This window comes from Copadichromis virginalis, linkage group LG12 (genome assembly GCF_057382275.1).
Source record: "Copadichromis virginalis isolate Kocher_CV1m ecotype Utaka linkage group LG12, C_Virginalis_male_GT1.1, whole genome shotgun sequence".
Lineage (NCBI taxonomy): Eukaryota > Metazoa > Chordata > Actinopteri > Cichliformes > Cichlidae > Copadichromis > Copadichromis virginalis.
Window position 1 is genome coordinate 3068714 of NC_140629.1, and position 25769 is coordinate 3094482.

The window sequence follows — 25769 nt, forward strand, 5'->3', positions numbered from 1 at the left end:
TGCTGCGTGTACTGGTCTTTGACTAAACACTAGCACAGCAGGAATCCATCCATTCCACGTATCCTTATCAGAGTCTCCACAGTAGGAATTTAAAACGCAATGTAGGTAACAAAGTCAAAGGTGTAAAACTATGTAGTGTTTCAGAATTGCATTCAAACTCTTTAGAACACTGAATGTAAATGGACGAGTTCTTATATCGACCTTTTCTACTATATCCGAGCACTCAAAGCGTTTTACATCACTGCATGTGTTTTGTAACATCTGTCATTGTTAGTGGAAAAACTTACCCCATGACTTACCCCAAGCAGACATATTGAAACTGTCGGTTTGTATCCTATGTGTGATTTTTGATCATACGTAACGAAGGAAAAATCTCTCGTAAAACCTTGTCATCCTGTGGATGAACTCCAGTTCTACTATTTATGTATATATGTATATACAGTGGGGCAAAAAAGTATTTAGTCAGCCACCGATTGTGCAAGTTCCCCCACTTAAGATGATGACAGAGGTCAGTAATTTGCACCAGAGGTACACTTCAACTGTGAGAGACAGAATGTGAAAAAAAATCCATGAATTCACATGGTAGGATTTGTAAAGAATTTATTGGTAAATCAGGGTGGAAAATAAGTATTTGGTCACCTCAAACATGGAAAATCTCTGGCTCTCACAGACCTGTAACGTCTTCTGTAGGAAGCTTTTCTGTCCCCCACTCGTTACCTGTATGAATGGCACCTGTTTGAACTCATCATCTGTATAAAAGACACCTGTCCACAGCCTCAAACAGTCAGACTCCAAACTCCGCCATGGCCAAGACCAAAGAGCTTTCGAAGGACACCAGGAAAAGTATTGTAGACCTGCACCAGACTGGGAAGAGTGAATCTACAATAGGCAAGCAGCTTGGTGTGAAAAAAATCAACTGTGGGAGCAATCATCAGAAAATGGAAGACATACAAGACCACTGATAATCTCCCTCGATCTGGGGCTCCACGCAAGATCTCATCCCGTGGGGTCAAAATGATCATGAGAACGGTGAGCAAAGATCCCAGAACCACACGGGGGGACCTGGTGAATGACCTGCAGAGAGCTGGGACCAAAGTAACAAAGGTCACCATCAGTAACACACTACAACGGCAGGGAATCAAATCCCGCAGTGCCAGACGTGTTCCGCTGCTGAAGCCAGTGCATGTCCAGGCCCGTCTGAAGTTTGCCAGAGAGCACATGGATGATACAGCAGAGGATTGGGAGAATGTCATGTGGTCAGATGAAACCAAAGTAGAACTTTTTGGTATAAACTCAACTCGTCGTGTTTGGAGGAAGAAGAATACTGAGTTGCATCCCAAGAACACCATACCTACTGTGAAGCATGGGGGTGGAAACATCATGCTATGGGGCTGTTTTTCTGCCAAGGGGACAGGACGACTGATCCGTGTTAAGGACAGAATGAATGGGGCCATGTATCGTGAGATTTTGAGCCAAAACCTCCTTCCATCAGTGAGAACTTTGAAGATGAAACGAGGCTGGGTCTTCCAACATGACAATGATCCAAAACACACCGCCCGGGCAACAAAGGAGTGGCTCCGTAAGAAGCATTTGAAAGTCCTGGAGTGGCCTAGCCAGTCTCCAGACCTCAACCCCATAGAAAATCTGTGGCGGGAGTTGAAAGTCCGTGTTGCTCGGCGACAGCCCCAAAACATCACTGCTCTCGAGAAGATCTGCATGGAGGAATGGGCCAAAATACCAGCTACTGTGTGTGCAAACCTGGTAAAGACCTATAGTAAACGTTTGACCTCTGTTATTGCCAACAAAGGTTATGTTACAAAGTATTGAGTTGTATTTTTGTTATTGACCAAATACTTATTTTCCACCCTGATTTACGAATAAATTCTTTACAAATCCTACCATGTGGATTCATGGATTTTTTTTTCACATTCTGTCTCTCACAGTTGAAGTGTACCTCTGGTGCAAATTACTGACCTCTGTCATCATTTTAGGTGGGGGAACTTGCACAATCGGTGGCTGACTAAATACTTTTTTGCCCCACTGTATTAGGGGTGCAACGATACACAAAATTCACGGTTCGGTTCGGTTCGATACTTTTGTGTCACGGTTCGATATTTTCTCGATACAAAAAAAATGTTCATGCCTTTTTAATTTGTCATTTATTACATTTTCACGGCACATTCCGCACCACATCTCTGTGCGTTCATCATTTGTTTGAAGCCAGCTCACCTCCTGCAACTACTTTTCTGAGAATACGCGCTTCTTTTGTGGTTCGGACTCCTTCTGACATTTGTTTGGAGGTGGAGGAACATCACAGTAATTGCTTAGAGGAGCTTCTTCGACATCTTTAAGAGTTCTAAACAAATGTCTGTCCTCCTCCTGAAAATCTTATGTATGCAAACACGCGTTGCAACTTCTTATCTTGTGCGTGTTTTTTATTTTGACAGCGAATGCACACCTGCGGACCACTTATGTGCAGCCCTGGTTATTTAGCTCGTCATATTGCAGCCACAGAAATTCTTTTGTCCATGAAACCATAAAGCTGCACTTTCTCTTTGCCTTATAGTCTGATTTGTCATAACTTCTCCGTTTTGTGGTAAGCTTTTCTTTGGCTGTCACTTCTTCACCCTGACCTGTCTTATTTGGCTCAGCAGAACTAAAATATATATCCTGCTGCTTTTACACACGCACTCACATAAGCTCAGCGATTCTCTGCGCGATCAACCTCTCACATGTTTAAGCTGTGGGAGATTTCACTTGTCATGTTTGCATAGTAAGCTAACGATTGATAAGACGATGTCAGAGGAATTGGTGCACAAATTATCATCACTCACAGATCAGTGCTGTCGCTCTCTATACACAGTTCGCGTGATTGCAAAGTGAAAGCAAAAAACAAGCGCAAATTCAAATGCGATTTCAATATGTCACATATTGACAGTGGCTCACCGATGCCAATGACATAATTACCCAGCTAGATTTCTGAAAGAATGCAAAAGCATTGACATATATTTTTCCTTCCTACAATAGCCCGACGGGCAGGGAAGAGATAGATTTTGGTAGCCCGACTGAAAAAATCGCTAGCCCCGGGACGTCGGGCTAGCGATATTGCGAGCCCTGTATCTGATTGAGGAATCACTCATCTTTGGAAAAGAGAGTTTATTACAGAGAAATGTCTCTTTCCAAAATAAAAGCTATACTATCCGCTTCTTCTGGGCTATATTCTCAGCAGCATAAGGAGAATCATGTGATAACAGCTGTCTAAATGACTCGGCTAAAGTTAGTAGCATGCTTGTTGTTTTTTTTCTGCTTCCACTTGTCTTTGCACTAGGATGATGTCGGTGTAAATGTGCAGTCATATTCGTTGTGTTCCCACTAGTGCTTTCAGGTTAATCTCGTTGAAATGACCTTAACGCCACAACACGGCAAATCTCCGTTAACGAGCTACCGCCGATCGCCCCGTGCGTGGGGCTGGACGGCCAACACGTTAACGAGCTAACTGCGCTAACACACTAGCTCCCACCCATGTAATTGAGCATTGCGTGGCACATCCAACATACTGTTTTACTTTAGTCCATGACGCGCTTACCTTCAGGGTCATACCTCACATGAAAACCAAAATAATTCCAAACGCCAGATCTGAATGAGGTTCAATTTGCCATGTTGCAAGGAGAGCTTAACTTCTGTCTCGCTAGCTTGCCCTGCGCTCAGTGAATCTGCGTTCGACTACTCTGCCTCGGCTGCACTGTCGAGCGCAGACCCACTGAGCGCTCAACACAGACAGCATCGTCAGAAGGAAAGTTGATAAAATAAATTAAAAATTTTGTATTGTTCGATACATATGCGTACCGAACCGAAAGCACTGTATCGAACGGTTCAATATCGATACGAGTATCGTTGCACCCCTAATAAATAAATAAATAATAAATATATATATATTTATAAATATATATATATTTATTTATTTATTAAATATAAAAAAAAAACACCAACCGGACATAGTGGTGGTAGACAAACAGAAGAAGACGGCCGTAGTGATCGATGTAGCGGTTCCGAATGACAGCAATATCAGGAAGAAGGAACACGAGAAGCTGGAGAAATACCAAGGGCTCAGAGAAGAGCTCGAGAGGATGTGGAGGGTGAAGGTAACGGTGGTCCCCGTGGTAATCGGAGCACTAGGTGCGGTGACTCCCAAGCTAGGCGAGTGGCTCCAGCAGATCCCGGGAATAACAGCGGAGATCTCTGTCCAGAAGAGCGCAGTCCTGGGAACAGCTAAGATACTGCAGGACCCTCAAGCTCCCAGGCCTCTGGTAGAGGACCCGAGCTTGAATTATAGAGCACCCGCAGGGGCGAGATGGGAATTTTCTTTTTGAATTTATATAATGTGTATAAATATAGTTGCTTTAGTAAACCAGCCTTATAAACACTGAAGCACGCAGCATGAAAGACAACGGGCCTTTCTTAAACTCTTTCTGAAGCTGGATGTTGTGTGTTTGTGGCTGTTTTGACTTTTTAAATCAGGAATGATTTCGCTCGAACAAACGTGCCGGATACACAAACTCTTATCAAGGTTTTGCTGTTACTCAGAGTGAGAAGGACATTTGTTTGAGTGGCAGATTCATTTGTTGTAATGAACTCAGTTCTTTCATTGTTTTCACCATTTCTTTCTTTCTTTTCTTTTTTCTTTTTGCTGACTACATTTTTACAGCTGGAGCAGAGTTTTTGAAGTTGTTCTTTTTTTGTGGATGTTTGCGTAAATTAAAATTTCATGCTATGCACTTATTATGGTTTGAAAAGGATTGGGATGAGTTCATTGCCAAAATGCTCGCTGTAGTGGAGGTGGTTAAGGAAGATCTGGAGTTTATTTAGCCTGAGCTGGTTTTTGCCCATACAGCACTTGGTATCCTGAGGTTTTTGAGAAAATGTGAGTTTTTGCAAGAAGGAACAGAGCTCGGTTTGTTACGGAGCTGGATTTCCTGAAAGCAGTTTCTTTGAAGGACATGACAGATTTCTCCGTTTGTCTCTCCTGGTGACTCTGTGGTTTCAGTCTTTGGCACATTTGTGTGGCTGTGTTTCACCATCTGATGGATGTTGTTCTGTGACGTGAAGCTTGGTGATTGGTGTGTTTTCTGAATCTCGCTTTGGCCACACAGAAGGGAGAAGACAAGAGGAGAGTGTTTGACTCTCTAAGTTTGGGTTTGGGCAGGCTGTAGTGATGTTAGGAAAGGTCAGATCCTTATTTAGGCACAGGTGGGTCGTATTGGGGTCTTCAATGTTCCAGCTAGCTGAAGTAAGTTTGCCACTATCCATCCATCCATCCATCCATTCGCTTCCGCTTATCCTTTTCAGGGTCGCGGGGGGCGCTGGAGCCTATCCCAGCTGTCATAGGGTGAGAGGCAGGGTACACCCTGGACAGGTCGCCAGTCTGTCGCAGGGCCAACACACAGGGACAGACAACCATTCACACTCACATTCACACCTAGTGGCAATTTGGATTATCCAATTAACCTATCCCCACAAGCTGCATGTCTTTGGACGGTGGGAGGAAGCCGGAGTACCCGGAGGGAACCCACGCAAACACGAGGAGAACATGCAAACTCCACACAGAAAGACCCCGGCCTGATGGTGGAATTGAACTCAGGACCTTCTTGCTGTGCGGCAACAGTGCTAACCACCGTGCCCAAGTTTGCCACTATTTCACCCAAAGCAAAGAAACCATCTCTGAGGTAGCCGTCACATTAACTTGTCCAAACTCTTCTTTTAGCGTCTGCTCTGTGTGTTTGTGGCTCATTTTGATTTCTCTTATATTTTTAAATCTTAGCTGGTAGATCTGTTTGCATTATTTCTTCCACTTTATTTTTGGTTCATTTAGTTGATGTTTGAGTTTATGTTTAGAGTGAGGACACCACATCCCTCAGCCGTGTCGCTGGATTCAGTTCCCCTCCTTTTGTTTACTTTGGTAAACGGCCCTGCTGACGTGTTTGTTCGTGGTTATTTATTCATTTTTTCCATTTAGCAGACTCTATAGGTATATTTATGAAATGCATTTTTGCATCGATGTGTCCTCGCTCTCGTAGCAAAGCAAGTGTGCGTGTGTGTACGTGTGTTTTCACCTTCCCCCTGAGTGATGACGGCATAGCGCGGCCTGGAGCGCAGCCAAGTGCTTTCATTCACACATGATTAGATCACTCTGACCTGGATAACACGCAGAGCTCCACACTCGGCAACACGCTGCTGCATAAGCCTTTTGTTTGGCTTTAACAAAATCGCCTCCCAGTCACACCCGAGTGATATTAAAGCGTCAGGACGACAGAGTCGATCCACCGATCCACTTCCCTGTCATCTAAATAACGTGCGTGCCGTTTCCTCACCTGAGCTGCGTCCTTACCCGGCCGTACGTAGACCCCAGAGATTCTGTTTTTACTTGGGTCATGTTACGTTTGAGTCACAAAACACAGCTTTGTTGTCATTCTTGTGTCTTGTTGTTTTGTTGTTGGCTTGATGCTGTCTGGAGATGTTAGGATGCGTCACTGTGCTAGAAGTTTTTGAAGCGTCTCGAATAGGGCTGCCACAAACCATTATTGTGATAGTCGAATCATTAAAATTTAATAAACTATCATCTTGTCTTTATTTTTAGTTAGCACAGACCTTAAACACTTAAAGCTGTAAGCTAATGATAGTTATATAAGAGCAGATGCTGCTGGTGCAATAAGCTGTACGTGTTACGTCCATGATCTGACTAGTCGACTTTCACATAATGGTTTGTGGCAGCCCTAATAGACAGATATTGTTGTGATTGATAAGTTGTTAGTCCTGTACAGGCTCTTGGTAAATGCATTGAGGAAATCAATGACTGGTTGTGCCACAATTTTCTCCAGCTAAACAAAAACAAAACTGAGGTAATAGTCTTTGGCGCCAAAGAAAAACGATTACAGGTCACCAGAGAACTTCAATCTATACATCTAAAAACCACAAACCAGGCGAGAAATTTGGGTGTAGTGATGGATGCAGACCTAAACTTAGAAAAACACATTAAGACAATAACAAAGTCAGCTTACTATCACCTCAAGAATATTTCAAGGATAAAAGATCTGATGTCTCAACAGGACCTGGAAAAACTAGTCCATGCATTCATCTTTAGTAGGCTTGATTACTGTAACAGCATCTTTACAGGTCTACCTAAAAAATCAGTCAGACAACTACAGCTCATTCAGAACTCTGCTGCTCGAGTCCTCACTAAGACCAAAAAAGTGGACCACATCAGTCCAGCTCTGAGGTCCTTACACTGGCTGCCTGTCCGTCAGAGGATAGACTTTAAAGTTCTGATGCTGGCCTATAAAGCTCTGAATGGTTTAGGACCAAAATACATCAATGACCTCCTGACCCAGTATGAACCATCCAGATCCCTCAGGTCATCTGGATCCGGTCTTTTATCAGTTCCCAGAGTCAGAACCAGACACGGAGAAGCTGCATTCAGCTTTTATGCTCCTTATATCTGGAACAAACTCCCAGAAAGCCTCAGATCAGCTGAAACACTCAGTTTATTTAAATCCAGGTTGAAGACTCACCTGTTCTCAGCTGCATTTGAATAAAGCACCAAATCCACACTTTAAGCTTAAATTTCAAAACTTACATTTAACTACTGATTTTATCTACTGTTCTGATTTTATCTGTTTTGATTTTATATACTGTTGTTTGTTTGTTTGTTTGTTAATTAGTTAGTTAGTTTATTTGCTTGTTTTATTCAATTTTAAATCATGCTTTTTATTTGTTCTTGTTTCTAATGTCTCTGTAAAGCACTTTGAATCACCTTGTTGTTGAATTGTGCTGTACAAATAAACTTGCCTTGCCTTAGTCGTTAGTGCTCGAGTGTGCAGTTTCACAGCATCAAGGTAGTGCTGGTGAAAACTCATCCTGAGACTTCATGACGGGACTTCAGTGAGTGATGCTGGCTGGTTCACGTGTTCTGTGCTGTCCATGGCTCTAAGATACAAAGTTTTTTCCGTTCAGACCAAAGTGTGCTGCTCTCTTCACTGAGTAGGAGGCAGAGGACAGTTAGTGAATGGACTAATACACTCTTTTCTATGAAATTAACAACTTTCTGGTAATTTCAGAGTTGGAATAGCCTTGAATTCAAAAACACGTGCATGGCTTTAAGAGGAAAGCTTTTATTCAGAGCATCAGTACGAGCCAGAATATCCTTCAGCTGTGCTAACAGGCTGGATAAGCCTTTAACACGAACACGTCAGGTTGGGTTAAAAGATGTGCTGCTAGAATACAGTCGAGACATGCGCTGAAAATGTATTCAAAAAATACTTTAATCTTTAAGTTTTATGAGTGTTTGTTTTCATTAATAGCTGATATTTACATTTGTGATAAACTTGATGTTTAATAGAAATGTTTCTTTCTTCAAAAGTGATTTTAAAGCTTTGAGTGGTATGGATATTCAAACTGTTGTCCTGCACTCACACGTAGAGAGTCGGGAAGCTACAGCGTACCACGAGAACAGACACGTGGATGCTTTAAAAAATATTTTCTTCTGCTTATCTTTCAGAATTTAACATATGATAGTAATGATTATTTAATACATTATAATAGTTGCTCTGGTCATTTTGGTAAATGCCATTTAACACAGTAGAGACACAACAGAGAGACGTGCGGCACTTTGCGGACGAGCTATTTCAGCCGCTCCTTTGATCGTCACCTTCAGTCTGAAACGGTGGAAGTGTGTCGTCATGACAGCGTCTCTTATCTTTTCCATTCTTTCTTGGCTTCAGTTTCCAGTGTTTGTGCTAAGCTAGCTTAAAAACATCCTGCTGAAAGTTTTAAAGTTATGCTAATGGTATGAAAACTGCAATTTCACAGTGACGTTTCCTTTTTTATACGTGACAACGGCTCAGTTTGCATCTCCTCCTTTAGCAGTCGACACTACGCCTTCACATTAGCATGTTTTTCTGTATCGAACACAGCATCTTTTTAAGGGATCAGTTAATTACCCTGCCGGGCCTGTCTCTGAAACACCTCTTTGTTGTGCTAATACGCTCTCTATGATAGCATCGCCATCCTTAACCTTCTCCATGTGTACAGATAACCCAGAGGGGGTGGAGTGGTATATGTAGGGTGCTGGGAGTTGGGTAGTGGGGGTCGGAGGGGCGTCGTTGCAGCACGTCCTCCAGCTGTGCCTGTGCGATGACAAGCCCGTCCTCAGCCAGACTAAACAGAACACGCAGCTTCACCTGCAGGGCTTCCTCGATGCCTTTTCCTTTCCTTTTTGTGCTTCCTCTTGTCTTGTGACTTTGGTGAGGATTTGGGGCGATGCGGGATCACAGGCACACGTCTGCATTGCAAGCTGTAGTTAAAGCAGCTGCTGTTCCCTGCTGCAGTGTGATTGGTAGGTTGGTCTCTCACCAATGTGCACTGGCCTGGCTGAATGCACTGAACCAGGTTTTTTGTGCCCATAGCAGTTTCAAGGGAGTCATGCTTGATCTTTCTGGGCCACATGGAAACTAGGTCAGTGTGCTGCGCTGTCAGTCATGTCTCACTCGTGTGTGTGTGTGTGTGTGTGTGTGTGTGTGTGTGTGTGTAGAATAAAACTGTAAAATAGGGCTTTTACATAAGGATGGGATGGCTTCCACAGATATGCAGTGTTGCTATTATGGAGATTCTCTCAAACTGCAGCACAACTTCCTCAGCCCCCTCCGTACGCTGCCACATAGGGAGTGAGCAAGATAGAAAGAAACAGAGGGTGGGGGGGGATGAAATTCTCATGCTTGGTTCAGATCCCTAAGAATGCTTGGGAAAGCAGGATCTTATTATCACAGCAAATTTGCAATGTGCAGAGTGGAGGAGATTAGATGCGTCTTGCCTTTGAAGTGTATTTTCCAACCATTGTGTGATGGCAAATTCCATCAAGTGTTGGAGGCAGCCATGATAAGAGGCACGGGTTATGAATGCTGCGCCATTAAAAGCTGTCATTTGAGCAATAAGATGAAACACTCCCAAACTCCTGCTAAATGGAAACAAATCTCGCCTCATTTGGGCTCTGTCATTCATAACTGTCTCAGATACTAAAATAACAAGGTGCCTCGATGGCCTGGATGAATGTGTCAGAGTGTGTGGACTGTGGATTATAGTGTATATAAATGAGTGGGTATTGGCTTGTGAATAGGGGATATTTTCCTCTCAATCAACTCTGTTTATTTATTTATTTGTTTACAAAGGACTGACTGAGGGCTTATGTTTCCAGAGATCCTACTGAACTTTGATCAGGCTGCCTTGGTATGACCTCAACTCTTTGACCTTCACTTTGAGCACTGCGGCGTCTGGGAGTTTGGTGTCAGGACATGCCCAGAGTCACCAAAATAAGTTCCTTCCTCCCAGACGCACTCCTTTGCTCCTCAGGGGCTGCAGAGTGAAACGCTGCCTGAAGGAACCTGCCTTAGGAGTGATATCAGCCTCAGATACTGTTGCAGCCTCAGACCAAACACAAACAGCACAGAGCTGCAGGAGGTGTCTGAACATGCACGTGTACATACTTCCAGCACAGTTGGTCTACTTTGTCTTTGACATCAAAATTGTGGCGTTCTGAGTTTGCAAAGTGCAGAATAATAATTGATTAAATCCTTTTATTGTTCATTCTTTCAGCTTTTAGCGCTCGCTGGTGGTGATCCTTCAGCTTATTAGTGGCTGTGAACGATGGATAACTTCTGATTCCCCTGGAAACAAATCTTTTGTATGATTGAAATATTTGATCCAAACTGAAATCTCACAGGAACTGAATGATCAAGTTTTTACAGTTAAGTCTAAGATTTGTTGGGCAAAAACATATATTTTAAAAAATGTTCCTCTGTGTACAACCCCAGTAGGTTTTAAAACAAAGAATTTTAAAACAAAATAAGTTTTAAAACAAAAGTTGAGCATCAACATTTTAGGAATTACAGCTGTTTTCGTGAGGCTCAAAAATTAGACAACGTGGCCAAGTGAGGCCTGTCTCCTGATTATTCCAGGACACTTTGGGCAGATGACACATCTGGAGCTGATGCCATGATCCAACTCACGTTCATTATGTTGCCACTGACATCACTGACAATATGATGTCCAAAGAGATGTTGGGGCAACTAAAGGAGGCTGTTATTTAGCTTAAAACCCAAATCAACCTCAGAGAGGCAGAGACAAATCCAAAATCTGCTACCTTCTTTAAAAAGAGGTTTGGAGCGGATAACTGTGCAGCACTGAAAGCTCTGGAAGACCACAGGAAAAACTAAGAAAAACCCCTTTACAACATTTAGCCAAGTCAAGTACAACAACTGCATCTGCTGTGCAACCAGCTCCCAGTTTGGACTCGTTAGACTACTTTCCTTTATGATAAAGCATATAATGGATCAGGTGGCTCATCGTCCTTCCTTAGTTACGCTGCTGGACGCCTAGTAGGGGTGGGGAAAAATCGATACTGTGTAGCATCGTGATATTTTGTTTGCTAATAATGTATCGATACAGGGACAGCAGAAATCGATATTTTGTTACAAAAAAGGTTTTTGTGCTCTGACTTCAGAGCATGTTGATCCTTTTTCTGAGCAAGAATCCTGACATTCCTTCACTGTCCAAATGTGTTTAACATGTTTTTTGGCAGCAATAAACATGACAGTTTACTTATTTTAATTTAAGACACGTTTTATTTTAATTAAGTTTAAAACTTTTTTATTTAATGTAAAATTATATTTTGTTTTAATTTACTTTCAAATTCTTCAGTTGCTGAATGGGCTGCATAGTTTCCATAAATTGCATAGTTCAGAATAGCTGTAATTGTACCAGATGGTTGCATTCAGTTAAGTTGGACTAGACTGTAATACAAACCGTTCAGTTTGTCAACAATAAAACTGAACTGAGAGAAAGACTGAGTGTGAGACTTTGATATTAGATAAAATGAATATTGATAAAGTTTACCTTTATGTACAGAATCTGAATATCGCAAAATATTTTAAAAAATTGCAATAATATCGTATCGTGGGATGTATGGTGATTCCCACCTCTAATGCCTAGCCTGCTGGATGCTTCCCATGAAGCATTCAAAAAGTGCTTTGAGGGCTCAGGTAGAGTAGAAGAGCACGATACTCACCATCTTCAAGTCTGACGTGAACAATTCAGCGTCACGTGTGATGTCAGAGGACTTCACACACACTCAAATAACAACGTTTAAAAATCAGTGGTGGATGAAAACTAGGATTGAGAATTCATAAGAATTTAGCAATTCCATTATCGATATCACTTCCTTATCAGTTAGGTTCCTTATCGATTCTCATTGGCTCTTCTATGAGCATCACCAAGTATCATGTCAATTCATTGCCTGCTGTATGGCCAAAGCTTTGTTCATGTTGAGGTCATTACTCAAAGAAGTCAGAATTACACATGTTACACAGAACACTTTCCCTAAAAGTAATGCAGTATGCTACTTAATTACTTCCAAGAGAAAGTAATTGATTATATCACTCGTTATTTTACTGTCATGTTTCTCTTCATAGAACATAAAGCCGACAGCTTGAAAACCAGCACAGACTTTACAACGACCCCCACAGCGCTGTTCTACTCTGAGCGCTCAAAGCTTTAGACAACTTTATACAGTCACACAAGCACTTTTTCTGAGCTATTAAGTGCTTAACTATCTAACATTCATACACATGGGTTAGTGCCTTGCCCAAGGATATTTGGCATGCAGACTGGAGCAGCCTGCGATCGACCCACCAACCTTCCACTTCGTAGCTGACCTGCTCTGCCTCTGAGCTACAATCACTCCATGATTCTACTTTAGAATCATGAACAGGTAGAAACACATGATGTTTTCATACCTGTTGAAGTTCAGGATCTGGCTGCCTGGCTGAGGTCGGGGTTCACTCTGGGTTCTTGTTTAGCTTAGCGTTAGCATGCTCTCTGTGCAGGTGCTTGCAAAGAGCCAAAGTTGTGTTAGCAACATATTGCAGTTTATTGTCTCGGATGCTTGGATTCTGTTTTTTATGTAACAAAAATAAAAGTAACGTGCACGTGCATGCTTTACACCGCGTTCCAAATTATTATGCAAATGATATTTTTCTCAGATTTTCCTAAATAGTCGATTCAAATGACAGTCGGCATAGTTTTGCAGTCATCAGCCATTAGAGTATAATTCATATGTTACTCATCAAAGCTGCCAATGAAAACAGTATGTTTGTCAAAAATAAAAAACTTAAAACGCTCTGTTCCAAATTATTACACACACAGAGTTACAAAACGTTTTATAGGTTGTACAGAATTGAAAATGGTCATTTGTTAAATTTGCAGCATTAGGGGAACATATTCACTGAAATCAAAAACATCTAAACAGGTCAACTTGCATATTAACACAGGACCCCTTTTACAATTCTTGCATCCATGGAACTTGTGAGTCTTTGGAAAGTTTCTGCTTGAATGTCTTTGCAGGATGTCAGAATAGCCTCCCGGAGCTGCTGTTTGGATGTGAACGGCCTCCCACCCTCTTATTTGTTTGCTTGAGGATGCTCCAAAGGTTCCCAATAGGATTGAGGTCAGGGAAGAATGGGGACCACACCATGAGTTCCTCTCCTTTTATGCCGATAGCAGCCAATGATGCAGAGGTGTTCCTTGTAGCATGAGGTGGTGCATTGTCTTGCATGAAGATTGTTGTGTTGCAGAAGGCACAGTTCTTCTCTTTCTACCATGGAAGAAAGTGGACAGTCAGAAACTCCACATACCTTGCAGAGGTCATTTTTACACCTTCAGGGACCCTAAAGAGGCCAACGAGCTCTCTCCCCGTGATTCTGGCTCAAACATGACTCCACCACCTCACTGCTGATGTTGCCGCCTTGTTGGGACATGGTGGCCGTCCACCAACCATCCACCACTGCATCCATCTGGACCATCCAGGGCTGCGCTGCACTCATCAGTGAACAACACTGTTTGAAAATGAGTCTTCTTGTAGTTCTGGTTAGAGGTGGTTTATGCACAACTGCAGGTCTCTGGAGGATCCTACAGCTTGATGTTTGCAGCAGCTTCACATATGTGTTTGCTGCTTTGTGATGGCCTTTTAGCAGCTGCTCTCTTAATCGGATGTATTTGTCTGAAACCTTCATCATTGTGCCTTTACCTGCACGAACCCGTGTGTGCTCTGACTCAGCCACAAATCTCTTACATTATGGTGATCACGCTTAAGTTTTCGTGAAATATCTGAGGTTTTCATTACATGTCCAAGGCATTCAACTATTTCATGCTTTTCAGCAGCAGAGATCATTTTTCATTCCTATATTGCTTGAAAACGGTGACCTGCTTAATAATGTGGAACATCCTTCTTTAGTAGTTTGTCCTTTAATTGGGCTCACCTGGCAAACTAATGCTACAGGTGTCCGAGATTGTTTTCAGTGATACAAAGAGTCCCGAGACACAATTTCATCCATGGGTTTAATTGAAAAACAACTTATTTCATCTGTATGACACTTAAACACAATAATAATTAGGAACGCGGTGTAGACTGTGACGCTGTTCCTGCAACACACAACTGAAATCAGCTGATTGTAGCGCAGCTGCAAGAACTGATAGGCAGGCTCAATAGACAGGTTGACTAACAATTGTAGGGAATTGGACTCCCACTTAATTCCCATTCCTAATGAAAGCCAGTGTTGAAATCTTTTATTTAAATTGTCGTATCTGTGGAGGAGGTCAGGAGAGAGGTGCAGCCCTGTCACAGTGTGGGGTTTCAGTTCTGTGTGAAGATCCTCTGACACTAAGTTGCAAAGATTGTTTAACATTTGCTTTAAAAAAATCTATTTTTGCACATCAAAATCCATGTTTGTGCTGTTTCTTCACATACTGTGTGTATGTATAATGTGTGCTGCAGCAACAGTCTAGGGTCCTCCCCCTACTCTGGCTGTGAGCTGCACATGTGTGACACACTGTGTCTCTTCATTGAAAGTTCAAATTGACTTGATCAAAGTAACCCGATACTATGAAGACTACGTATGTTGGTGTGGCCTCAACCGAAGCCTCAGAAAAGAGTACTCCCCCACATACTTGTGCTAAAATATTGAGGTGGTTTTTGGGGAAACCTTCCCACCGAGCTCAGCTTCGGTATTTTTAGACTAAGTAGAGGTCTGAGAAACAACACTCGCGATCCCCCACCCTTCTCCTTTTTCCCGTTTCTCATCTCTGGAGGGACTCGTCTGTTCCCTGCTGGATGTTTTTCTTTCTAAGCGGATGAATATGAGGATGATGTATAGAGTTTCCTCAACCATGTGGTGTAAATACGGTGTCTGCATCATTAAAGGCTTTATGAACTGTTTTCTGTTTTAATGTCTCCACACTGACAGCTAACGGATTTGTCCCAGGTGTCTCCATCGCTGCTCCCATATGTGTGCGTATGGAAAAATGGCCCGTTCCTTCTGTTTTCTTGTTGAAGTGGAACTATCGCAGTGCTGTATGCACATCCGAGGGCCCGCATGCACAGAATAATTCATTTGATGCTTTGATACGCGATAATGGACCCAGTAAGGTATTATTCATACGCCCCAGATCTCTTTGGAGAGTATGGCTTCTACAAAGTGTCCCGCTATCTTCCTGAGTGCCCCCCACCCCTCTTTTAAGACTCTCTCGTCATTTATTATTTAAATCCCTCCATAATTCATCCAGCGCCCGCCAATACCCCCTTCTTTGCTCATTCTTCATTTAGTGCAAATTAGCACGAGCTCTGAATGTGCATTTGTGGAAAAGCAAACGGAAAGAAATGGCAGCGGGTCGGTCCGGTGGATACAACTCGATGCTTATTTCCTCAGTCCTGCCTGTGATGTGATGCCATGTGACATATTGAGTCTAATTTGTAGCCTAAAGAAGCAAACAGCTGTGGCCTATTTTGTTTAGCTGTTGTTCGGGTGATGTCACCGTTTGTGCCTCATAAGGCTGCCTTGCTTTTGGCAGTTGGTGTGAAGATGTCAGGAGAATTTTGTTAAGCTGCTGATGAAGAGGACAGGGGTTGTGTAGCCTTTAGATAAATCTGATAAGTCAACCAAGGCGGTTGTGTGCAGTTTGGAAGACCTCTATTAACCAGTGTCACAGATTCACACACACATTGTTGCTATATTTTCCTATGTTGGACCGTTGGGACGTTCATAGAAGCCACAACAGTTTTAGCCCAGGAGGTTGCTGCCGGCATATAAACGTGGATGACCACGAAACTGAAGCTAACCCGAGCCAGCCTTCACATCTGTGACCCCGATGCTGTTGTCGTTTACTTTCACTAAACAAACGAATCACTCAAAACTCCTGCAGCTGTTTAGCACCCACAATACTTCCTGTTTAGAAAGTTCTAGGTAGCGTGTATAATGAGCTCATCAGCAAAACTAGAAACACTTTTGGACACTGCTGTCATTTTGCAGTTAATTTCTGGTGGAGCGACATCAGAGACTGCGCTGCATGCAGTGGTGAACTCACGATATACTGTATATTTTTGGTCTCCACCTAACCGGTTGCAGCAGATGGTTGCCCCTCTCTGTTGAGGAGAGCTCTTCCTGTTAAAACGGAGTTCTTCCTCCCCACAGTGCCCGAGTGCTCCTCATTAAGGAGCGTCTGATTGTTGGGTCTTTGCTCTAATGTTGCGGGTGAGGTGATTGTAGTGCTGTTCGATATAACGATATATATCGGGTGTCGATATAAAAACATCTGTCGTTTCATTTCACGCTATCGTTTGTTTTGTGGTGTCCCAAAATAAACTGTTTACAGCAATATTTTTTCATGGTTCTGATGTCACTATAGTGACTTTATTAATTTCTTAAAGTTCTCTCTTTGTCTTATTTTTTAATATAACCACACTACGGACAGAGACGCGCCTGTTTTTATGCGTTGTGGTTAGCAACAACGACGGCAAAACCATCGCGTGTCCGCTGGTTTAGTTTCCACATAAACCTTTCACAATAAAGTTCAAGATCCTGTTGAGACTTTTCAAAATAAACTGAATCACGTGAAAGAGGCAGAGTATTTACGGATGAGAATTAAAAAAGAGCCGCCAGGTGCTAAAAAAGAAACCTTAGACTCAAACGTTAGAACAGGCTTTTCCCCGCAGCACGGCGTGTAAGAAATGCTCGCAAAGAAAACGGCGCCGTTACAACTTATGTCTAAAAATGTATCGTTTCATGCATCGTTAAAACAGCGGTCCCCAACCCCCGGGCCTCGGACCGGTACCGGTCCGTGAGTCGTTTGGTACCGGGCCGCGAGAGTTGAGGCTCAGGTGTGAAATGTCTGGTTTTCAGGGTTTTTATCGGTTGTCAGCGTTATTTTGTTATCGTTTTTATCGTTTACTCGGTTTTCCTGGGTCTTTCACGTGTGTTATGAATAAATCTTCTTTTTTTCGGTACCAGTACTAGTTTTATTTTGTTGTATTTATCCGCGACACCTTAAAGGCCGGTCCGTGAAAATATTGTCGGGCATAAACTGGTCCGTGGCGCAAAAAAGGTTGGAGACCGCTGTGTTAAAACCCTCGACTCCAGGTACGCGACGCCCAGCTGGAAACACTTCACCAAGTCGAGCTGCCCGAGATTCACAGAATTTACAGAAAATGTTACATTCTTGTGATTTATATGGTTATCGGACGATAGATGTCTTATATCAGGATATGAGATTTTGGTCATATCGCACAGCCCTAGGTGACTGTTGCTGTAAATTATAAAATTGTATTTAAAAGTTGAAATGAACACTGAGCAGTATCAGAGCCAGGGCTGCACATCAGTTGATTATTGAAGAATGTGAATAATAGTTTAAGGGGATCTTAAACGTGGCATTACAGCGTTTAACTGATTGTGTTTCATTTGCTCGCAGAGAAATGAAGAGTCTGTTTTGTTGTAGTAGTTTCATTTTAAAGGAAAGAGACAATATCGATCAAAAATCCAGAATTTAAAAAAACTTCTGGCAAACTTTAAATCATTATTTCCGTCTCTGCACTGAAGCACATATGTGACTTAACTGCACAGCAGCGAACTGCTGAACTGGGTTCAATATTCATACCTGCTCCTTCCTCCTGTGCAGGTCTCAGCACGTCAGCCTGCGTCCCTGCTTAGACATAACATTACTGCTGAAAAAGCCGACAGTCTCACTGCCTAAATATGCACTGACGGTCTATATCTGTTGATCATGCATATTGATAAGAGTTTTGTTTTCTGTGTCCACAGATGCAGTCGGGGAAAATAACCTGGGTAAGTGGAACATTTTGGGAGAATTCAGATACGCTGTACTGAAAGTTACTGTAAAGATAACACGTCAAATATCAAACGACTGAAATACTGTGGTTGGTTTTTCCACTCCTACTGCCAGTGTTATTACTACAGCCAGCATTAATGCTGGTACTAGTATTGATACGTGGCATTAATTCACCTTATACAGCACACATCGTGTTGGACCGTGTAGCTGCCTTAAATAATAATTTTCAATAAAGTCGTCCAGTTACACTCTTTTCTAGCCTTTGGCATCACGTCTGCCCGGTGAAACATTCACCGGCTCACACTCTTCTGTTAGTATTATTGGACATTAACTCAGCTCAGACTCAGGTACCTGGTCCATGCTTGATGGGGGCTCACTTTGCTGAGATGTCCAACACTGATCAGTGTAGAGCTCTGTCACTTTCTCTCTTTGGTTATTTATTTGAGAAAAGATCACATTTAATTTTGAAGTGAACATTTCCTTAATGAGAGATGTGAGTTTGCTGTTTTTGAACGACGTCACGTTGGACTACAAAAAGAGAGGCTGATGCAGAATGTAGAGTTTTTAACAACACATGGATTTCTAAATATGTGTTTATTTAAATCAGAGGTAAATGTGCTCAGTTATGGGAGAGCAGCCATGTTTAAAAATTACGATTTGAATGGTCATTATGAGACATGCACAGAAACGCTGGCTGATGCAGAACAGGAAGAGACGTCTGAGCTTTTGACCGAGCGTTACATCCAAGAATGGAGCAGCCACAAAAACAATAAAACATTTTGTAAATGGGAGTTAATCAAAGAGTCGGCCACGCTTATATAGCCTGTGCAAAATAAACATTTGAGAATATGCCATGCAAACTGTAATAAGACGTAGACGGGACTGTGGGAAATGTGGAGCTTAGTCGAAAAACAATGTGGACAAATTTGACTTGTTCTCCTTGACTGTGGACGAGAGCTGAGATGCTGGTGACGCAGCCCAGGTCACCTCTGCATGTCAGATATCGAAGAGTTTAACGTTACAGAAGAGCTAGGAGCAATGCTCCGAAAGGAGGATGACAAGGAGTGATTTGGGAATAAAGGAAAACTGCAGATGAAGAATTTGAACTGCAAGCAAACTAGCATAGCGCTTTGTATAAAAATAGGATTCGTTTTTGTTTAAATGTTAAATAATGATAACGTGATGGCCTGTTTCACATTTTCATCGCCTAATTGTAACGTCTACTCTTCTGCTTCTACTAAGCAGTTTATAAAGAGATAAACGGAATGGAGTCCAGCTGATTGGTGCCACAACTGTACCAATCAGGTCCAAACTGATCCAAAGCAAAGGCCAGCATAGGTGGGGTGGGGGGCGGAGACCAGTGTCAGGGGTGAATTGTGACAGAAGGATGGCAGCAAGAGTGAAGGAGAAACCTGCTGTGATAGATGGTCCTAACCAAGACACGGACCTGCCCGGGAGGAGGTCCATGCTCATGGATTGGTGTGGTACAAGAGGAGGCTGGAGATGACGTAAGAGGACGTACTGTATTTTCCGGACCATAAGGCGCGCTGTCGATGAACGGGTCTGTTCATACATAAGGCACCCTGGATTAAAAGGCGCATGAAGTGAAACCAAACAGTCAGATAAGTCAAACACTGCTCAACTCATTCTTCTTGCTTCCTCCACTTCCGTACCATCGATTCATTAATGTTGAGCTAGCGAGCTAACTTCCTGCTAACTTCTAACTCCGTTGAATTTAATAAATCTGTTTTCATGGATGCCTGGATGTTAAACTTCATTGTTACACCTGGTAAAGCAGCAACGCTGATCATTTTATTACAGATGGAAGACTTTAGACAGTTTGTAACTCTCAGTGATGCTGCAGCGTTCGTTTGACTTTAGGACCTGAAGCAGACGGAGTTTAGGACCCAGACTCCTGACTACAGCAGCCGTAATGCTCCGACTATCCAGCATGCGGTGCGGCTTCCTAGCTTAGCAAAGTCGTACCAAAATAGTTTTGGACAGATTTCTGAGCGCCGTGTAGCACATAAAATCAGCTCAGTGAGCACAACCAGAATTCATACATACGGAGCACCGGATTATAAGGTACACAAGCTCATATGTATAAGGTACACTGTCGATTTGTGAGAGAATTAAAGGCTTTCAAGTTCACCTTATAGCGCGGAAAATACAGTACATAGAAAATAAACAAATAAAAAAGAAATACATATAGAAAATGAATCAAAGACAATAAAAACTCACATAATGTAAAATACATATACATACTCCCATTAAGCTGTGTCTAAAAATACATAAAATAAAAAAGCAAAATTCAATTGTAGTAATAATGTCAAGTACAGTTTTATGTGAAATGCAGATGTTTATTGACAGCTATAGTGTAAAGTACCAGGAAATAGACCTGCTCAAAGCTCAGTTACCTGAGTGGTTACTATCCTCTGTGGGTCACATATGCTGTGGGTTTGGCCATTACTTCATTTAACTAACTCAGACTTTTAAAACCATCTTTGCATGAGAGGATTCACATTCATCAGCACTCAGTGGTGACACGTACAACATGGGACGTCTGTGATCGTAAATCCACAGAAGGTTATGCACATTATGTAATGTGTGGTGTGTCAGAGCTGCAGGTACAGCTATTTAAATATTAAAAGCGTCACTTCAGACCTCTTCTGTGCAAGTAGGCAGCAAAGTGGAGCTAACTTTGGCATCTGGAGGAGCAGCATTAGCACAAAGCAGCTGAATATTCGGTTAGTTGGGTAGATGAGTTCAGCTTTCCATATGTAAGAGCACAGTCTTGGTACTGATCAGCCGTCCATGTGCTCATGAACAGCTGATTATATCCCTGAACTAAGAAGCATGCTGATGATGACATGTGTCCAGTGTCTAAAGGACTTTAGAGTTGGTCACTGCTATACTTGTGTGTAGTTTGCTAGTAACAGCACCTACTTCCAGCACGCTGTGTCCACACTGCTGCTGTTTAGGAAACATCCACTGGTTTGTAGTTGCAGGTTGGCTTTGGTTAGGTTTCTCAGATTAGATCATGGTTCTAGCTCAAATCCAGCCTTTCAATTACATTATCCATTTCTTAGAAAGCATGTCTGCCAAAAAAAGCACAAGAACAACAATGTTTACTGCCGGTACCAGTTCCCATCACGTCCCCTGAGAGCTGCATGCAGGGCTCCTAAAGGCCGAGGTGAGGCGCAGCCAGCCCGTTGCCTCTTTGTCTCCACGCTGAATCCAGCGAGACCGGCGTCTCCTGGTGTCTCTGCCTTTCTGATTAGAGATCTCCTTGGGGAGTAATGACAGAATTGTGCTCCTGTCAGTTCCTGCTGCTCAGAGTGGGCTAATAGTCATGTTAGCGCATGCAGCATGTCATTAGCTCTGCGCTAGTAGCCCAACGAGGGGCGAGTCTGTCATTTTGAGGCTAAATCACAGGGCGGGTAGGCCTGAGATCACAGTCACAGCGGTTCTCTGTAGCTCCAGTGTTTCCGCCCACCCTCCTCTGCCTCGCTTAATATGCACCGACTTACACATACTGTATTAACTCTGAGGAATTACTGCGACGTGGGCTGGAGAAGGCAAATGGAAGTCAAAGAGAGCCACTCTGATGGCTGCTGATACAGCGATCATTCAATCAAAATCCTAATTTGAAACACACTGCTTATTTCTGACTGTGATTGGATGATTCATGGTTATCACTCGGATGATTAGCAGGCTTGCGTAGCATCTATCAGAGCATGGGCTAATCTGCTTTGATTATTAGCCTCTAAGCCTTCCTTCCACGCTGGGCTTGTCGGGTACGGAGTGATGAGAAATTGCGCTCTCCTCGTGTTTGTATTAATCTATCTGCGCTCACTCGCCAGACTGATAATTGCACGGCCCAGGCTTCAGATCAGCCCCTCCCCCGAGGAATGTTTTCCTGTAGCCTTAAACATGCAAACATTCTTATTATTATTATCTTATCTTATCTTATTCCTTTGCACTCGTGTGTAACGTTCCAGCGTATCAATCAGTTTTTACAGAGTAGATAAAATTTGCACATTCTTACCGTGACAAACAAAATCTCCACCCCTGTTGGGTTACATTAGTTTCCTGTGTTTGGGTTTGTTCTGCCCGAGGGATGCTAGTCTGGTTTGGCTCTTCCCCTCTGCGGTTTCTACTGACCATCAGTGGATGTGTGCACCGTCAAACCTGAAGAAAGTCTGCTGACGCTTCAGCGTGCAAATCAGCCGTCTGCATGGAGCGTCTGTTACATGTATGTATGCCATGGCAGAATGCTTCTATGCACAATAAAAACTTCTGCACATTTTCCAGCTCATTGGTCACAGTGGGCTTTTAATGCTAAGCACAACTTGCCCCGCAGCTGAAACTTTATGGGGAATAAGCTGAGCATGATATATTTAAAAAAACGTTGAAGCCCGTGGCTCCATAAGAAGATAAGAAGTGGATCTGTTTTTTGATCCACGTGAGGCAGATCTTAGCAAAGCTGTGGGTTGATCCGTGAGTCTGTGGGACGAGCTGATAATTGCGAGCGAGCGTGACCGTGTTATACAACACGCGCGCATCTTCACTCGGCGCCGTGACCTTCTCCACTGAGATTTGCGTCTGCCTAACTGCCCTTTTGCTGGGGCATGTTGTGTAAGTGAAGGGGCCACGACGTGAATAACATTGGTATTTGTGCAACATCCTGTGTGCTGAGTGGAGAACTAACTGGAGCAGGAGAATGGCGCTGTTCGGCGAGGTTCACGGCTGTTATTCCTACAGGCCATGAGCGTGAAAGCAGCTAATGACATCTGACAGTTCTGGAGCAAGAAGAGGAGGGCTGGACAGAAGGGGGTGGGGGGAGGTTGGGGGGGTTAAGAGATAGAGGGGGTGGCTGTGGGAGAGTATGGGGGGGTGAGAGAAATAAGGGATGAGCTCGGTGTGGACAAAGCAGGGATGAGGGATACGGGAGGGGAAGGGCTAAAGAGGCGAAACTGTTGGGACCTATTGTTAGCCACTGTAGAGGACGGCCTCCCAGTGCCACCACTGTGGGCTTTTACCTCTATCAGCATGAGATGTCCAAATATTCTGCCCAGATGTCGTCCAGAGCTGAAGGTTGCCAGTCTTTAAATCTTCGATGTCCACATCCAGACTCCTCCCTGAGTTCATGCAATGGCTGCCATTTTGAAATGTGCCTTTGAGGGAATTCCAGAAACGCTCTCAAAGCATCCAACACGCTTACGTCCTCGCAGATATGTTTAGCCCCCCGCCTCCTCCAAAAATACCCCCCAAAAATCACCAAAGTGAGTTACCAAACCCCCAAAACAGACAAAAGATTGGGTGTAGAGGTGGGGGGTGAGGATTGGGGCGTGACAGATGGAGGGAAGAGGGAGACGAGTTGGGATCCCACTGTAACGTGACAGACCCCGGTCCCACCCGAGCTTCAGCACCACTGCTTTTGAAGAAGGCGTAGCAGGCGTCCTGCTGCCAGACTCACCTGTGAACCCGACATCTTATTGTCTCGACCTCCTTCAAAATAAAGGCGTGAGGTTTACGTCTGCTCGCCGCTTCGTGGCATTCAGACAGACACGTGTCTGCGTTCGAGTTGCACAGCGGGTGTTGGGTGCCCCCAGCTGTTTTGTACAGTGAAGTCTGGGGTGGGGTCTCCACTCGAAACCCCGACTGTAGGTTGTACGTTTGGGCTTGTCTGCATTGGTTTGAGCTGTGTGAGTATTTTTATTTTGCTAAACTTTCACAAAGCTGCTACAGAGAACTGTGAAAATGATTTTCAGTCTCCAAAGCAAACGAATTATGTAAACGGGCTTTTGACAGCCTCGTACAAATATCTGTACTTTGATCCAAAGCAGTCGTCCACCAGTGGAAAAGAAAGCGCTTCTGGTAAGAGAAAGCAAACATCAAAGGTGGCGCTGGCTGTTTGGCTGTGGATGAGACGAGCAGCAGGCGAAGCAGCCCTCAGCACCCTCGAAGCTGCTGGCCCACATCTATACATTGTGATGGCTGCGGTCACACGCTGCTCTGCAGATTGTTGATATCTGTGAGTGAACAAGTCACCTCATGCTGCTGACTTATCGGGCTCTTTGTCTCCTGAGCTCAGAGGGGCTCTGGGTCTGTGTGTGACCACCCTCTGCTGGGGGATTGTGGTACAGCACCTCCATCACCACTATAGCCTGACGATGATGTGATGGTGCGACAGAATGTTTTGTTTTAACGAGGTAACATCTTTCAGTGCTTTGGTGAAATGATACACACGTGTGCTTTGTTTCCCACTGGGCTTAAAGGCAGCATGAAACCAAAGTTTGGCACTAAGCTGGGATTGAACACTTCATGCAGCTGCTTGCATGAACGCTGTCCTTCAAAATATTCCACAGTGTATTAACAACGGGAACAAGTGACTGTGTGGTTACCAAGGTTACTGCTGTAATGTAAAACAACATCATTCAACATCATTGGCATCGTCACTGCTTGTATCTTAAGGCAAGTGATCACATTAGTTACTCCTGATGTATATGTATGTAAACATGATGGCAGAACAAAATCAGAAGAAGAGAATCTGTAATAACTGCTCACAGCATGGTGATATCACATGTGCTTTACAGCAGAACACACAGCAGCTGAGTTTCACACCGGGAAGGATTAACATGTAATTTTAATGACTTTGCTATCAAATTATTGCCAACTCATCAAAACAGAGAGAGAGAGGGCGTCAGTCAAACAGGGGTGTGTTGTCACTTCTGGGAAACTCACTGTGGAAAAATCAACAGGGCATGGGGGGGAGTCCCTCCTCCTCCTCCTCCTCCTCCTGTCCTCAAGCTTGTGACGAAGCCATGATTTCACCTTTGACCTTTTGTCATGCTGACTTGGCCCACTGTTCCCACAGCTTGAGCATGAAAACTGGTCAATATTCATTGTTTCAAAAGCTAAATGAAGGAAGAGCAGACTGGTGATTAGGTTTTTGGTTTCACGTGACATAAAAAGACTGAGTGAGCACTCGCTGTGAGTGCCTTTGATTTTTTTAATTTAAACTTTACAGAGTTAAAAATGTTACAGAAACTCTAAGTGTCCCGTGACAAACACTTAAGGTCACCTGAAGGAACAGAAACGGATGCAGCACTCTGTCAAAATATAAGCTAATAAATATAAAGAGTCACATGTCGTGTTAATAGGCTTGTTCAAAGGGCAGGCAGTTCAGAAAGCAGTTTCATTTCATGGTGTACTTTTGTTTTAATTATATAAAAAATTAAAACGTCAAAGATGAAGCAGCTTGAATCAGTCTGCAGAAATGCTGAGTGCCTTGCTGGGTTACATGCAGTCCGCTGTTCCTCTGCACGTCTGTCTTTAGCCACGTGCAGCTGTCCTGTCAATATGTTAACATCTGCAGTCCCACCTGACAGCCGTGCCGACACAGTGATGGCACCAAAGGAAACCACGAAGCTTCATATTTATGAGTCATCCTGGGTAATGATTAAAATCAGCCTCCATCAACATGACTGCGTCTTTTTGAAATTCTGGGTTACTTTGTTCTAGTAAGCTGACTTTTAGCAGAAAGT

The 25769-nt window shown here is 43.3% G+C and overlaps 1 protein-coding gene across 1 annotated transcript in view; it reads left to right on the forward strand.

The window, feature by feature from the left end:
- The window catches only part of nr6a1a (nuclear receptor subfamily 6, group A, member 1a), a 117020-nt gene that overhangs the window by 50393 nt on the left and 40858 nt on the right, over positions 1 to 25769 (forward strand). The window contains exon 3 of the mRNA XM_085474373.1: positions 18192 to 18215. Coding sequence (XP_085330499.1) covers positions 18192 to 18215 — 24 coding nt within the window. The remainder of the gene's footprint in view (positions 1 to 18191; positions 18216 to 25769) is intronic.